This window comes from Pseudorca crassidens, chromosome 19, assembly GCF_039906515.1.
Source record: "Pseudorca crassidens isolate mPseCra1 chromosome 19, mPseCra1.hap1, whole genome shotgun sequence".
Classification (NCBI taxonomy): domain Eukaryota; kingdom Metazoa; phylum Chordata; class Mammalia; order Artiodactyla; family Delphinidae; genus Pseudorca; species Pseudorca crassidens.
Window position 1 is genome coordinate 14,080,951 of NC_090314.1, and position 15,175 is coordinate 14,096,125.

General features: G+C 38.4%; 1 protein-coding gene across 2 annotated transcripts in view; it reads left to right on the plus strand.

Annotated features, from left to right (window-relative positions):
- The window catches only part of UBE2G1 (ubiquitin conjugating enzyme E2 G1), a 132,939-nt gene that overhangs the window by 90,740 nt on the left and 27,024 nt on the right, over positions 1 to 15,175 (plus strand). For both annotated transcript variants that reach the window (XM_067715882.1, XM_067715883.1), the window contains exon 2: positions 9,504 to 9,606. In XM_067715882.1, coding sequence (XP_067571983.1) covers positions 9,504 to 9,606 — 103 coding nt within the window. The remainder of the gene's footprint in view (positions 1 to 9,503; positions 9,607 to 15,175) is intronic.

Here is a 15,175-nt window from a genome sequence, read left to right on the forward strand (position 1 = left end):
TAAGATGGACAGTGTTTTGCATATTACACTCAAAAAGAGAAATGACTTGTTTAAGGTGCTAAGGGTAGTGAGAGAGGTTGGCATTCAAACCCAGGTTTGACTGACATAATACCATACTCTGTGCCAAACTATGGCCCATATTTTCTCTTCTGAGATGAAATTCACAAGTGTTGTGTTCGCCCCCTTCCCCCCGCCCCCCTGCGCATCGTGTCTTTATCAAATTATTTCTAAAAAATAAGCGTAGACTATAGTGTCAAGGTGTAACATTTTATGTACTGTGGGGAATTCCTGCCACAGCACATCTTTTCAGAGATATGAGCTGCTGCTGCTGTATTTAAGCACAAACAACAACATACTCAGGACTTACTGTTGAAGAGCCCTTAGGTAATAAGTGTTTGAAGAGGATGTAAGCAAGGTGAAACATTACAGGCAGCAGAACTTCCTTAAGTGCTATTTTAGGAATGTGGTCTGGCATTCTGCCAAGCAAATCCTTTCAGAAGCATATTGGCAAAATCTTTGCAAGATACTATCTCTGACCCCTTCTGCTTGTTCCATATTCCTTATGTTTTTGAAGCACAGTGAAAGAGATTCATCTAGGTTGAAATGTTTTGGATTAGGAAATCAAGTTAGCCCTGGTTTATGACATAGTGTAAAGAAAAAAATTCTGATTTTAAGCAGACTTTTAAAGTTTACCAGAAATCTGTAAAGGTGATTTAATTGATGCATTTAAAAAACCTTTAGAGGAAATATGAACAAACCGTTGGTTGTTTGCTGATACATTACTTTTTTTGATATTGGTTAGTTAATGGACGTTTGCAAGACAGGAATATTTTCCCAGTTAATTTTGGTGACTTGGTTTCTGGCGATGAGTGTTTTAAAGTAATATGGCAATTTATTCCTCTGATAATAAGGTCAAAATTGTTTTGACAAACCATCTCAATACTTAGGAAGAGTAATTAGATAGTGTCTGGATAAAAGGTTCTATCTGCGATTTCAGCAGTTCAAAATGAAGCCAGCATAAAAATAGTAACTTTACAGAAATGCACCTTACAGCCAGCTGTGTGATACATAAATAAACTTGACGGGAATGCACATTCCCCAGAGCAGGAGACTACAACCATTGAGACATAAAGGAACATCATTTCTAGACTATAAATAACAATTTGTATTTAGCTTTGTAGCTGTTAGACTTAGTCTTGGCAAAGGGTATTTACAGTTAAAGTAGCTTATTTTCTTAATAGCCAAGTATAAAATGACATACTTGGGTCTTTGAATGTTGTTATTTTGAGACACCTTGTATTTTTGCCAAGGCTCAGTGAAGGTTTATTTTCTCATGATCAACAAAATATTGTAAACCATTATTTTAGACTACATTAAAACTGGGTTTTTTTTGCATTTAAAAAAACTTTCATGGAGAAAAAACTTTAAACATATAATAATACCAAAGTAGACTGACTGTACAGCGAACCTCCATGTGCTCACCTAGCCTCAACAGTTATTAGGTCACAACCACTCTTGATTGATCTGTCTCTGCCGCCCCCCCCCCGCCACCCCCGTCTCTTGTGATTTTGAAGCACATCCTCAAACATCATCGTTTGTCTGTAAATGTATCTCTAAAAAAAAAAAATGGGAGTAAAAAACCAACACATTATCATTACCACACTTGAAAAAATTAACAATAATTTAATATTGTTAGATCTAGTCAGCCTCTAAATTTGTGCACGTGTCATACATTATTTAAAAGTTTGAATTCAGTCCGCTCTGTTGTTTCCTGTTGCAGTATATTTATTGAGGATTCTAGGCCTTGCTTTTTAGAATTTTCCAAAGTATAGATTTTGCTAATTGTGTCTCGGGAATGTTCTTAAACATATTTCTCTGTATTTTCTATAAATTGGAAATTGTGTCTGGGGGTTCTGGTGAGATCAGGTGAGATCACTTCGTAAGTGGTGGTTTATTTATCAGGAGACGTTAATGTCTGGTTGTCCTTTCTAAAATGCCTAGGTTAAAATGAAAAAATGGCAATGTTTCAATAATTTTTCTTTTTTTAAAAAATATCTTTATTGGAGTATAATTGCTTTACAGTGTTGTGTTAGTTTCTGCTGTATAACAAAGTGAATCAACTATATGTATACATATATTCCCATATCCCCTCCCTCTTGAGCCTCCCTCCCATAATTTTTCATTTTTTAACTGCACCATTTCTATAGAGAGATAACTCATTTGATCAAATAGTAGTTACTGTTTGATTTCCTGACAATAACATTTGTATAGAAAAGGAAGAATAAATCTTGATTCCTTCGCCTTTTTTTAAAAAATTCGTTTTCAAAATAACAAAATGGTTTATTAGCATCCTGTAATGGGACCAATTAGTTTGTTGTTTTTTAAGTCACTGTTTTTCACCTCATGGGTTAAAACATATGTTTCAATCCTTTGTGGTTATTAAATGTTGATACTCAAATTGTCCCATATTGAGCCAGTGGGAATCTCTTCAAGTTGGCTGAGTACTTTTAACAAGACCATAGTATTATTTGATAGCTTCCTTTTTATCTGGTATGAGATGATCCTAGAATATTTCCTACCCCAGACCTGGAATCAGCCATTTTTCTGAAGAGCCTTGCTCCCTTTAAGTATAACTCATATTTGGAGACCATATTCTGGGCACTAGGGATTCTCATTGCTACAGAGTTGGTCATTTTTCTCGACCTTTTTAGTGGACAGAGCTCAGCATTTTTAAAGCTATATTGTGAATTCACATCGATACTTCTGATTCAGGTTCAGGACTGTGGAGTTTTTACTTTTCATATGTACTCCCCATTCTCTTTTAGTCTTATTCTTAAATAATGACTCTATCATAGTAAGCCTGCTCATGCATTATTTTCCATTACTTACACCTATCTAAATCATTATTCTCAAGGACATTACCTTGCCCTTGATTTCTTTTTAAATTCATGGTTTGTAGACCATTTTGGCCCACAGTGATTTCCAGATTCACAGCATGCATACATAACTTTCATTTAACAATCACTGGCGCTTCGGGATTTACTGAGTTTTAAAAATTGAAGTATTATATATACAAAGAAAAATGCATAAATATTATGTACAGCATGCCATTACTAGCATCCCAGAAGTCTCTTTCATTCTTCGTCCCATATACCACTCTCATTCACCACTCTGAAAGAAAAAGAAGAAAAGATGATATCGTTCTGATTTCTAATATTATTGATTAGTTTTGTGTGCTTTAGAACTTTATAATTTTGTTTTAGCATTCATGATACGAGGGAAAGAGAGCTCTTTCTAGCTCTTTCCAACTCTACTTGTGTCCAGGTAGCATTCAGAAAAAAATGTATCTTTATCTTTGTCACATTCAGAACTTCTCTGTAATACCTTAGGAATCTAAGAAGAAACCCAAGCATGGGCACTTCTTGGTTTAAATATTTATCTTAAGTAGGCTAGATTTTTGTGTTTGTTAGCAATTTCCATTTTCCCCCATTATGTTTGTACCCTTTGCATGTTTACTCTTTCTTTTGATTTACAGTAACTCTATTTGTATTAGGGATATTAGACTTTTACCTATTGTGCTGCAAATATTCTCTCCCGGTCTCTCATTTGTATTTAAGCTTTATTGCTATAGTGGATTTAAAATATGCTGTGTAGTATAATCTGACTGTTGAGTTTTGTGTTCTGCTTAGGAAGGCCACCTCCACCCAAGAGTATGTTAAAAAATAAATCTGCATTTTTTTCCAGCTAAATTTTATTGTTTATATTTGGATTCAAATATAGTATGAGGTATCTCTGTTAACATTTAAATGTGATAGGATGTTTAAACATCTTTCGTTGGCCTTTCCCATTAAAAAAAACCTGCTCGAATTTCATCTGCTTATGGCTACTATACTTTCCCATCACAAACTTCTAGAAAAAGTTTCCACCTGTATTTTTCTGCTTCACCTTCTTTTTGTCAATTCAGTGTTGCCGGCATGGCCTGTCTCTGCTTTACCATTGCACGGAAACTAAATACTTAGGCCTAGGGCAGCCTTGCCCTTCTTTTAACTGAACCCAGTAGACTGAATTTAGACCCCCTCTTTCCTGAGCAGCATGTAATTGTCGTTGTTGGTAACTTTCTCCTTGGAATGCATCTCCTTTGGCGGCTTCTTTTTTTTTTTTTTTTTTGCGGTACATGGGCCTCTCACTGTTGTGGCATCTCCCGTTGCGGAGCGCAGGCTGAGTGGCCATGGCTCAAGGGCCCAGCCGCTCCGCGGCATGTGGGATCTTCCCGGACCAGGGCACAAACCCGTGTCCCGTGCATCGGCAGGCGGACTCTCAACCACTGCGCCACCAGGGAAGCCCTCCTTTGGCTTCTTTGATCTAGCTTTTTCCTGCTTTTCTTCCTACTTCTGTCACTTTTGTAGCCACTTCTTTGTTTTAATCCCCCCAATATTGGTATTCTCTAGAATTCCTTTAGTTAGATTCTCTACAGTTCACACTTCAGGCTCTTCTTTGGGTGATGCCACTAACCACTCTTATGGCTTCAATTATCAGCAATATTCTGATAACCCCAAGTCTCTAGCTCAAATTTCATTTTAAAACAATGTATTTAACGGTACTGATGAACCTAGCGGCAGGGCAGGAATAAAGATGCAGACGTAGAGAACAGACTTGAGGACACAGGGCGGGGGCGGGAAGCTGGGACGAAGTGAGAGAGTGGCACTGATATATACACTACCAAATGTAAAATAGATAGCTAGTGAGAAGCTGCCACATAGCACAGGGAGATCAGCTCGGTGCTTTGTGACGACCTTAGAGGGGTGGGATAGGGAGGGTGGGAGGGAGGCTCAAGAGGGAGGAGGGGATATGGAGATATATGTATACATATTGCTGATTCGCCTTGTTGTACAGCAGAAACTAACACAACATTGTAAAGCAATTATACTCCAGTAAAGATATAAAAAAACAAACAAAACAATGTGTTGTTTATGCCCCATAGGTACTTAAAACCAAACCTATCATTATTTCTTTCCCTCACCCCTAAAATCAGCACATCTTTATTATAATTCCCATTTCAGAGAAAAAAACAGACTCCTACCCCGTTGCCCTATGTAGAAACCTATTTATCATTTTAAAAAATTGAGTTGAAATTCAGATAACATAAAACTAACCATTTTTAAAAAAAACTAGCCATGTTAAAGTGTACAGTTCAGTGGTATTTAGTGTATTCACAATGTTGTGCAACCACCGTCTCTTTTCAGTTTCGAAACATTTTCATCACCCCACCAAAAACTCCCATACTCATTTATCATACTCTATCTCCGTCCCATCCCACCCCCCCCCACCCTCACCCCCCATTTTGCTTTCTGTCTCCGGATTTGTGGATATAAAAGGAGTCATACAATATGTCACCTTATGTGTCTGGTTTCTTTCACTTAGCCTGATGTTTTTGAGGTTCATCTAAGTTGTAGCATGTATCAGCACTTAAATTCCTTTTTTAATGGCTGAATAATATTCCATTGTATGTATACATCATAATTTGTTCATTCATTGATGGACATTTGGGTTGTTTCCACTTTTTGACTGTTATGGATAATGCTGCAGTATAAACATTTGGGTACAAATTCCTATATGGGTAGATGTTTTCATTTCTCCTGGGTATATACCTAGGAGTGTAATTACTGGGCTATATGGTAACTCAATGTTTATAAACTTTTTGAGGAAATGTGTGTCAATTTTGGCTTATTATCTAAAACCCCCCACATCACCAAGCTTGGTTGATGGATTCTATCTCCTGTGTATCCCTGTTTATTATTCCCACTACCATATACTAAAGGTACACTTTTCAGGATTACTTTAATAGCTTCCTTTCTGGTTTCTTCGTCATCACATGGCCTTACTCTTTCACATACTTTTTTTCCACATATCTTTCATATACTGAGAGATTGGTTTTTGAAAAAGTAAATCTCATGAGGTCACCTCATTGCTTTAAAAACAAAACAAAAACAAACTCTTCAAAGGCTCGTCATTTCTCTCTGGATAAAGTCTAAACTAACATGGCTTCTAAAGGCTCTTTGCAGTCCTTCCGACATGCTATCTAGCTTCAGCTGTATGACGCCCCCCCCGCCCCCCGTATGCTGATCTCCATATTTCAAGTTTTTGTATGTGTTCCCTGTGTAAGCCTTGCACCTTCTCCACCAAAATCCTTTGTCTTATTTCAGATGTCTCTTCTCTTTTTAGACGCCTTTCTGTCTCTTCATGATTATAATGTGCCCTTCTTTGTGCCCCTCCAAATTCTTGTACTAATGTTGGAGCATTTAATTGCCTGTTTACTTCTGTGGGAATCAGGAGCTGATAGTTAAGTGCCGGGTGATGCAGTACAGACTAAAAGTATGATTAATAGGAATTTAGCAGAAGTCAAAAGAAGATTATATGGTAAGTTATTTAGGGAAGGCCCCATGGAGGAATTGGACCTTGAAGGAATCATGAAGGTAGGTAACGATCTGCCACTAATAGGTAGATTAAGCCTGTTAAATACCCATGGATCTAGGCTATGAGGATCCACGCTATGGGCAAAAGCCATGACAAAACTGAGATAGATGGACATCTTGCAGCATTACTTTTGCATTACTTAATGAAACAAGGAATGGACACAATCACTCCTGTAGAAGAAAAGCGTGGAAAGAATGTGCAAAAGATTTTTAAAGAACTTACGGTGTATTGACAAAAGTGAGAAGGAATAATTTACTTTATGGAAAGTGTAAGGACGTTTTCAAGGGTAATTTTGACCATGTATGCTAATTTAAGAATTTACCCACCTACATTTATAAAATTCCACTGAACTTCTGATGTAAAATGCAACCATTAGGTGATTTCTAGATAAACTATAGAATCTTCCATAAGACTCTTGCATATAGTGTTGGAGAAAATGGTCTAAGTAATATACCAGTGTTTGTCTAGAGAAAGGTTAGAAATGAGATAACTCAGTGCAGAATTTACCTGCCCAGATTGTAATTGTCTATGCTCCACTCTGTCCCTCAGTTGACAGTAAAAGTGGGACTTTCAGATCTTTCCCAGTATGTCTGCAGCATATTGGCACTCAGTAAATGTTTGCATTGATAAACAAAATAACAAGATTGAAATACTATTTCTTTGCATTTTCAGTATTTTTAAAATGTCTTAGAATAGCTGTTTAAAAGTAAAAATGCATTTCTTGTGTTTCAAAACACAGTACTGATTTAAAACTATTTATAAAAATCTGTTTTGCCAGTTAGGCAAAAATACTAGACTTATAAATTAGAAAAAAAAATCTCCCCTCAAATTTTGAGAAAAGAAGCCATTCACGTTTAAATATAAATAAACTTTCACTTTTGGCTCTCTCTGTGTTTCACTGGCATGTTGGAGTGTTAAATCTGTTGAAATAACCACCTCTGATTCCTCAAAAAATTAATATTTTCTTCTCAGTTACTAACACACTTTGTTCAGTCTTTATAGCACTCTGAGTTGTATTATACTTACTTATCATGAGACTGAGCTCCTTGAGGATGATGGCAGGAATTATATGAGAATTACAAACCTGTTCAGCCTCCCAGCAAGCCCTCTCTCAATCGCTCTCCTGTGTGCTTTGTCCCACTTCTCAATTTGAGCCAACCAGTGCCGCTTGTTGGTGATTCATATATTTATACGCACACACAATCGTGACTGTGGTGATGGCTTCACAGCTGTATACATATATCAATATGTAAAAAAAATAATGTAATTTAAATATGCGCAACTTACCGAATGTCAATTATATCTCATTAAAGCTGTTTAAAAAATCCTGACATGACGCTCACCATGGATTGGTCATTACTTTATTAAGCTCTGTGTCTCTAGGAACTGTTTCTTACCTGTCTCCTCTAAGGTGGCCTCATGGCCTGTTTCCCCGCCACCTCACTAGTTCTTTGCCTCTGTTCTCGTCCCCAGCCCCCGTCATTCCCCATCCATGCTAGAGCACTCTCTCCGGAAGAGGAAAATCTCATGTTGCTACTGCTGTTCCTGTAGGCTCCAGCTATTATTCTTTTTTTTCGTGCATATATTTTTTTTACATCTTTATTGGAGTATAATTGCTTTACAATAGTGTGTTAGTTTCTGCTTTATAACAAAGTGAATCAGTTATACATGTACATATGTTCCCATATCTCTTCCCTCTTGCGTCTCCCTCCCTCCCACCTTCCCTATCCCACCCCTCTAGGTGGTCACAAAGCACCGAGCTGATCTCCCTGTGCTATGCGGCTGCTTCCCACTAGCTATCTGTTTTACGTTTGGTAGTGTATATATGTCCATGCCACTCTCTCACTTTGTCACAGCTTACCCTTCCCCCTCCCCATATCCTCAAGCCCATTCTCTAGTAGGTCTGTGTCTTTATTCCCCTCTTACCCCTAGGCTCTTCATGACATTTTTTCCCCTTAGATTCCATATATATGTGTTAGCATACGGTATTTGTCTTTCTCTTTCTGACTTACTTCACTGTGTATGACAGACTCTAGGTCCATCCACCTCACTACAAATAACTCAATTTCGTTTCTTTTTATGGCTGAGCAATATTCCATTGTATATATGTGCCACATCTTCTTTATCCATTCATCCGATGATGGACACTTAGGTTGCTTCCATCTCCTGGCTATCCAGCTATTATTCTTAAGCTACTCCTGGGTGCTGGAAACTCTGGTCAGCAAGGGGGTCAACACACATAGGCAGGATGGATGGAGCCTCTGCTGTCTCTGTGCTCAGAGTCTGATGGGCCGCACATGAACGCCAACTGTAGTTGTATATCCCCAAGAATACAGAGGACTTACTCATGTAGACATGTAGTTATTAGTATAAATGAAGGTTGCTTAAGCAGCAAATTCCAATGAAAAGGTATCAGGGACTCTTGGTGTTTCTGAATATGTATCCTAAAGACCACAGCATAAGAATTACCAGAGATATTGGTTTGATTTCCCTCTGAACCAGAATCTCTAGGGGATGGGCCTGACACCTGCATTTTATTTTATTTATTTTATTTTTTATTTAAAAAAAATGTTTATTTATTTATTTGGCTGTTCTGGGTCTTAGTTGTGACATGTGGGATCTAGTTCCCTGACCAGGGATCAAACCCGGGCCCTCTGCATTGGGAGTGTGGAGTCTTAACCACTGGACCACCAGGGAAGTCCTGACACCTGCATTTTAATAAGCTCTCTGTATGGCTATACCTATATACCACTAGGGAGCTACTAGAATGGTGAGAACCTAGCTGGAAACCAGGGTAGAAGTAAAAGGGCACAGTAGAAGTTGATTTTCTGGATACTTTGCTTTACCCATTGCTTCTTTGTGTTATAGAAATGGAAATGTTTTGGACATCAGGTAGCATTTTGCTAATGGATCCAGGTGTGTTCATTTAACAGGTTAGAATTTATAACATGTATATTCAAGTTCTGTAATGAATGTTGGGCGAAGATTATTTACTTAAAATTTTTGATAAACATTTTCTTTTTCCACAGAACTCAACAAAAACCCAGTGGAAGGCTTTTCAGCAGGTTTAATAGATGACAATGATCTCTACCGATGGGAAGTCCTTATTATTGGTCCTCCAGATACACTTTAGTAAGTATAATGGAACTAACATCCAAGTGGAGCTCTTTTAGCAATTGAAATATAAACTATTTTGACAAACTGAAGTTTCCCAGTTTATAAAAGTGATAAAGTTAATCAGTTTTAATTAATCACTATTAATTGATGTAAAGATACACAACAGAATGTGGTGTAATCAAAGAGCAACAGAAAAAGATGGAATTTCTTAAATACGTTATGTAATACATTTTTAGATTCAAAGACCACAGTCTGATTTTCTGTTCTGTGTGTTTGCAGACCAACTTAAACTTACTAATATTTAATGTTCTGTAAGATGGATCTTGACTATCTGATGTTAGTGACTAGTACAAGTCTCACACTTTTTTTTTTTTTTTTTTTGCGGTACGCTGGCCTCTCACTGTTGTGGCCTCTCCCGTTGCGGAGCACAGGCTCCGGACGCGCAGGCTCAGCGGCCATGGCTCACGGGCCCAGCCGCTCCGCGGCATGTGGGATCTTCCCGGACCGGGGCACGAACCCGTGTCCCCTGCATCGGCAGGCGGACTCTCAACCACTGCACCACCAGGGAAGCCCTCACACTTTTTATAGAAGTTGAGGTATTGAAAAAAAAATGCAGCAACCTTCTCAAAGAAATACAACTGAAGGACAGCAGGGACCTTCTTGGGGAGTATACTTGGTCACTCAACTGTGGTCCTTGATGGTACTAAGCAGCAAGGATTTGGATACATCAAACATTCTTTTGATGGTGGAGTAGTTTTATTTTAGATGTTCTGAGATGGTAACTCCTTTGTCTCCCCTTCGCCAACACCTGATGTAAGAGAAAATTCAGAGCTAGTTCTATACCAGAGCAAACTGGTATATGACATACAGAGTTGAGCTGTAGTATTGATTTGGGCGTTTTCTGAGGTCTGAAAAAAATGATTTATGTTTTGTCACAACTGTTCCCAATCAGAATTTTTGCTGATCTCCCAGCGGTATGTTTGCATTGGTAATTGTTTTTTTAATGGTATTATTTTTATTTATTTATTTAAAAATATTTATTTGTTTATTTGGTTGCACCAGGTCTTAGTTGCGGCTCGCAGGCTCATTAGTTGTGACATACGAACTCTTAGTTGTGGCATGCATGTGGGATCCAGTTCCCTGACCAGGATTGAACCCGGGCCCCCTGCATTGGGAGCTCGGAGTCTTATCCACTGTGCCACCAGGGAAGTCTCTGCATTGGTAATTGTTGCAAACTAAAATAACTCAATTTAGTCATTCTACAATGTTAGTTTGGTAAATAACAGTAGCCAATGAAAGCCATCCTAGAGGTATTCCTCCATAACCTTAATATTATTTATTTGAAAGCAAATTTCTTACCAAATTTTGCACACAAAAATCATACATACAGCCTGGCCTATGAGCCTGATGAGGTTCTGGTCGTCTAGGTTTTTAAATCAAAACATATTGTGTGAAGGTTTACTCAAGGGAGATACAGCAACATTCCAGTGACAGAATCTTGTTAATCTTAAAGTTGATATGTGATAACAAGAGAAATTCTTCTAAACTAATGTCTGTGTAGAAGATTAACTAGGCATCCAGGTTTGACCTCGATCTGTAAGGACCTTGCAAAATTCGTACACTTTTTTCGTGTGATGGTGGCAAGCATCTCTAAATATTATCAGCTGGTCCATATATATGTTGTGTCCCTTCAGCTTTACCAAAGAGAGACACTTTAGTACTCATTGCACTAATTAGGCCATTCTTGCCGCCAATAAAAATCTATTTCTGGCCTTTTGTATACATTTAAAAACTGCTGGCTGTTGATCTGAGGTGTGGACAGCAGAAGCATTTGTGGCAGTTCCTCTGGAGTTGCTGACGAGACAACTGGCTGCCACTTCTGCACTGTCCCTTCCTGATGAGAGCACTGGCTGCACCTGGGCTGCAGTTTAACCTCAGTGCCACACGTACTTTGAACATCCTGTGAGTAATGAAGCCTTAATGCAATTGACAGACCTTATAATAATCATCCAAAATTACTTTGGTATGATTGCTTTTTATTAATGACCTTTTCTAAAATTCATGTGCTGATAGTTATAAAATTGTTTTTAAAGCCCTCAAAAAAGAGGTTTATGATTTATTGAGTTTAGGCCGTCCCTTTTAGCAACTTCCTACTTAGAATGGTTGCAAAAATAAAGCAGTGTACTGGCATTTACATTACTCATTGACTTAGTTTCCAAAAGTTTTTTCAGTACTCTTATGCTAGATGCTAGGAACATGATCTTGAATTAGCTAATAGTCACTGCTCCCAAAGAGGTTACAGTTTAGTTGGCAAGACAGCTCATTGCATAGTTATTTAATACACTTTGAGGACAGCCATGATGGAGGGAGGCATTAGGTGTTGTGAGAACTCGTTGGTAGCATGGCAGGTTATGACTGTGTCAGGGAATTTTTCCCAGAGGAAGAGATGTCTAAAGTGGGAACTGAAGAGTTAGTAACTGTAATAGTTAGTAGGCTTTTGGCTTCAAGCAACAGAAATTGGATTTTAGCTGGCTTAGAAAATAAGGAATTAAAAAAAAAATAAAATTATTTATTTATTTTTGGCTGCATTGGGTCTTCGTTGCTGCATGCTGGCTTTCTCTAGTTGCAGCGAGCGGGGGCTACTCTTCCTTGTGGTGCACGGGCTTCTCATTGTGGTGGCTTCTCTTGTTTTGGAGCATGGGCTCTTGGCGCGCCAGCTTCAGTAGTTGTGGCACACGGGCTCAGTAATTGTGGCTCGTGGGCTCTAGAGCGCAGGCTCAATAGTTGTGGTGCACGGGCTTAGTTGCTTTGTGGCATGTGGGATCTTCTCGGACCAGGGCTTGCACCCGTGTCCCCTGCATTGGCAGGCAGATTCCTAACTGCTGTACCACCAGCGAAGCTCCGTCTTGAGGCTTTCTCTACGAAAAACATTCTGAAACTGGTGTGACATGCCTGCTATTTTCAGACTAATGATTATCAAGTAGTGTGGCTAGCTGCCCATATCCTCGGCAAGAAAAATGTCAGGTAGGATGGCAGTAGGTTTTTACAGAAACTTTAGGAGACATGGGTAGCACCATGTAATCATAAATCTTATAAATTTGTATGAGGGAATGGTGAATGTGTACCTTTCCTGTATCTCTTATTCTTTTTTCATCACTAATGGCTAGTGTGCTCAAGAAGTATGCTTAATTTTGTTTCCTACCTCTGCCAATGATGTGAAGAATTTGGAGAATCTTAAGATTATATGTATTTTGTAGTATTATTGCCTTATCTTGAGTGGGTATAGAAAATGAAGAGGTGGCTAACTAAACTCTCTGATTAATATTCTTTTACACTAACAAAATTCTTCCACAGTTCTGTTTAAAACTTAGAGGCGCAAGCCATATATTCTGTAATGAAATTTTGGAGGGAATGAACCTGCCTGCATGGCTTAGAAATTGATTGATCAATGGCAGTGCCGTGCCACTTATCATTTAGTGCTTAGGAACGTGAGTTTTGGAGACTGTCTTTGTTTAGCTCCCTGAGGCTATCACTGTTATCTGTGTGACTTTAAACAGTTATTTAAACTTTGTCTTGTTTCATTTCTAGGGTAAAACCCAATGCCTAGAAAGAGTTCAGAATGTTCAACATTCTGTTGTTTGTAATAGCAAAAGAAATCGGAAGCAAACATTTTGATTGTAATAGAAAAATTGTGGCAGGTAAAAATGAATAAACAGGAGACAGATATTATCAGGAATATATAAAAGAACAGTGTTGAGCAAAATTTCAGATGGCAGCATATGGTATATCATTTAAATAAGTAAATATGGCAGAATGATAGGATCTGACAAAGTAGGATGATAGGATCTGATACTTGTAAGATTTTTATAATTTTAATACAAAAACAGTAAGGGAAGTCTAATAGAAGAAACTTGAACTAGGCCTAGATTTCTCAACCTTTTCAAATGTGAAACTATTGGTTTCATACCTCTTTTTAACATCATGCTAGTAATTATACTATTAATACCTGTGAAGAGAATGTATAATGGGAGGGAAGGTATTTTTAATTCATTGATGCTTTTCATAAACTGCCATTTTGTTCATCATAGTAGATCTTTATATATTTGAAAAATAGTGAATATGTGACATTTTAATATTTAGTTTACTATGTTTTGTACTCTTTGAGTGTTCTGAGTTTTTTGCTAACTTGGCTGTTCACTGTTCACTAGAAGTTTGTGCCCACAAGTTGGGACTACTGAACTAGGCTTTTAAAAATAACAAGTAGGAGTTTCACAGGTATTAGAGAAGTTAAAGATTCCACCTGTAGGAGAAAAACTGTAAGGAACTGCATGATTAGTTTAGAATGGGTGAGGACACTGCAGACAGAGTTAAAATTGTGTACTTTAAACTTTTAAGGATAGTCCTATTAAAATTTAAAGATTGAAAATAATTCAATAGACTAAGGCAATTTTTCATGATAGGGATTCCAATCAGCTAATATAAAGCTTTTTTTAAAAAAAATTTATTTTACTTATTTATTTTTGGCTGTGTTAGGTCTTTGTTGCGCAGGCTTTCTCTAGTTGCAGCGAGTGGAGGCTACTCTTCGTTGTGGTGTGCGGGCTTCTCATTGCAGTGGCTTCTCTTGTGGAGCACGGGTTCTAGGCACGCAGGCTTCAGTAGTTGTGGTGTGCGGGCTCAGTAGTTGTGGCTCACAGGCTTAGTTGTTCTGCATGTGGGATCTTCCCGGACCAGGGCTCGAACCCATGTCCCCTGCATTGGCAGGTGGATTCTTAACCACTGCGCCACCAGGGAAGCCCCTAATATAAAGCTTTTAAGTAGATCTGATATCAGTTAGAACTCAGGGACCCAGGAAAGCTAACTTAGTATCAGGGAATAGTCTTACCAGTGGGATAAAGTACATGGGCTTTGTGGTAGCTGTTTTGATGTTGTTTTACATAGATTCTTGGCTGTTTTCTGTATTTGTGGCTTTCAAAGTGTTTTTGTTTTTCTTTTTGTTTTTGTTTTTTGCGGTACGCGGGCCTCTCACTGTTGCGGCCTCTCCCATTGCGGAGCACAGGCTCCGGATGCATAGGCTCAGCGGCCATGGCTCACGGGCCCAGCCGCTCTGCGGCATGTGGGATCTTCCCGGAACAGGGCACGAACCCTTGTCCCCTGCGTCAGCAGGCGAACTCTCAACCACTGCGCCACCAGGGAAGCCCTTTTTATTCTATTTTTATTTGTTTATAAAGAAAACTCGTTAGTGACTCACTTACTTAGCTTTGCAGCCCCAGTTTGAAAAACTAGTTCATAGAATTAATATTTCCTAAGGCCAGTTTTGGCACTAATTTATCCAGTTGGGGTAACATAGTCCGAGAAGGTAGACTTATCTCTTAACAGTGTAATGCGCTCTTTACAACTGCTGTTCTAGTCTCCATTCCCTCAAGTCTTCATGTTTTTTCCCTTCAATAGATAGTCTCATAAATTATGAAAATTAAGACCATAAGGCAGGCATAAAATGTGTCAGCTTTCTTCCTTTTTACCCCTGGATATCCGTACTACATTCAGTCTGTTTTCTTCCTGTGCAAAAGGAAAGGGTATTCTTTCT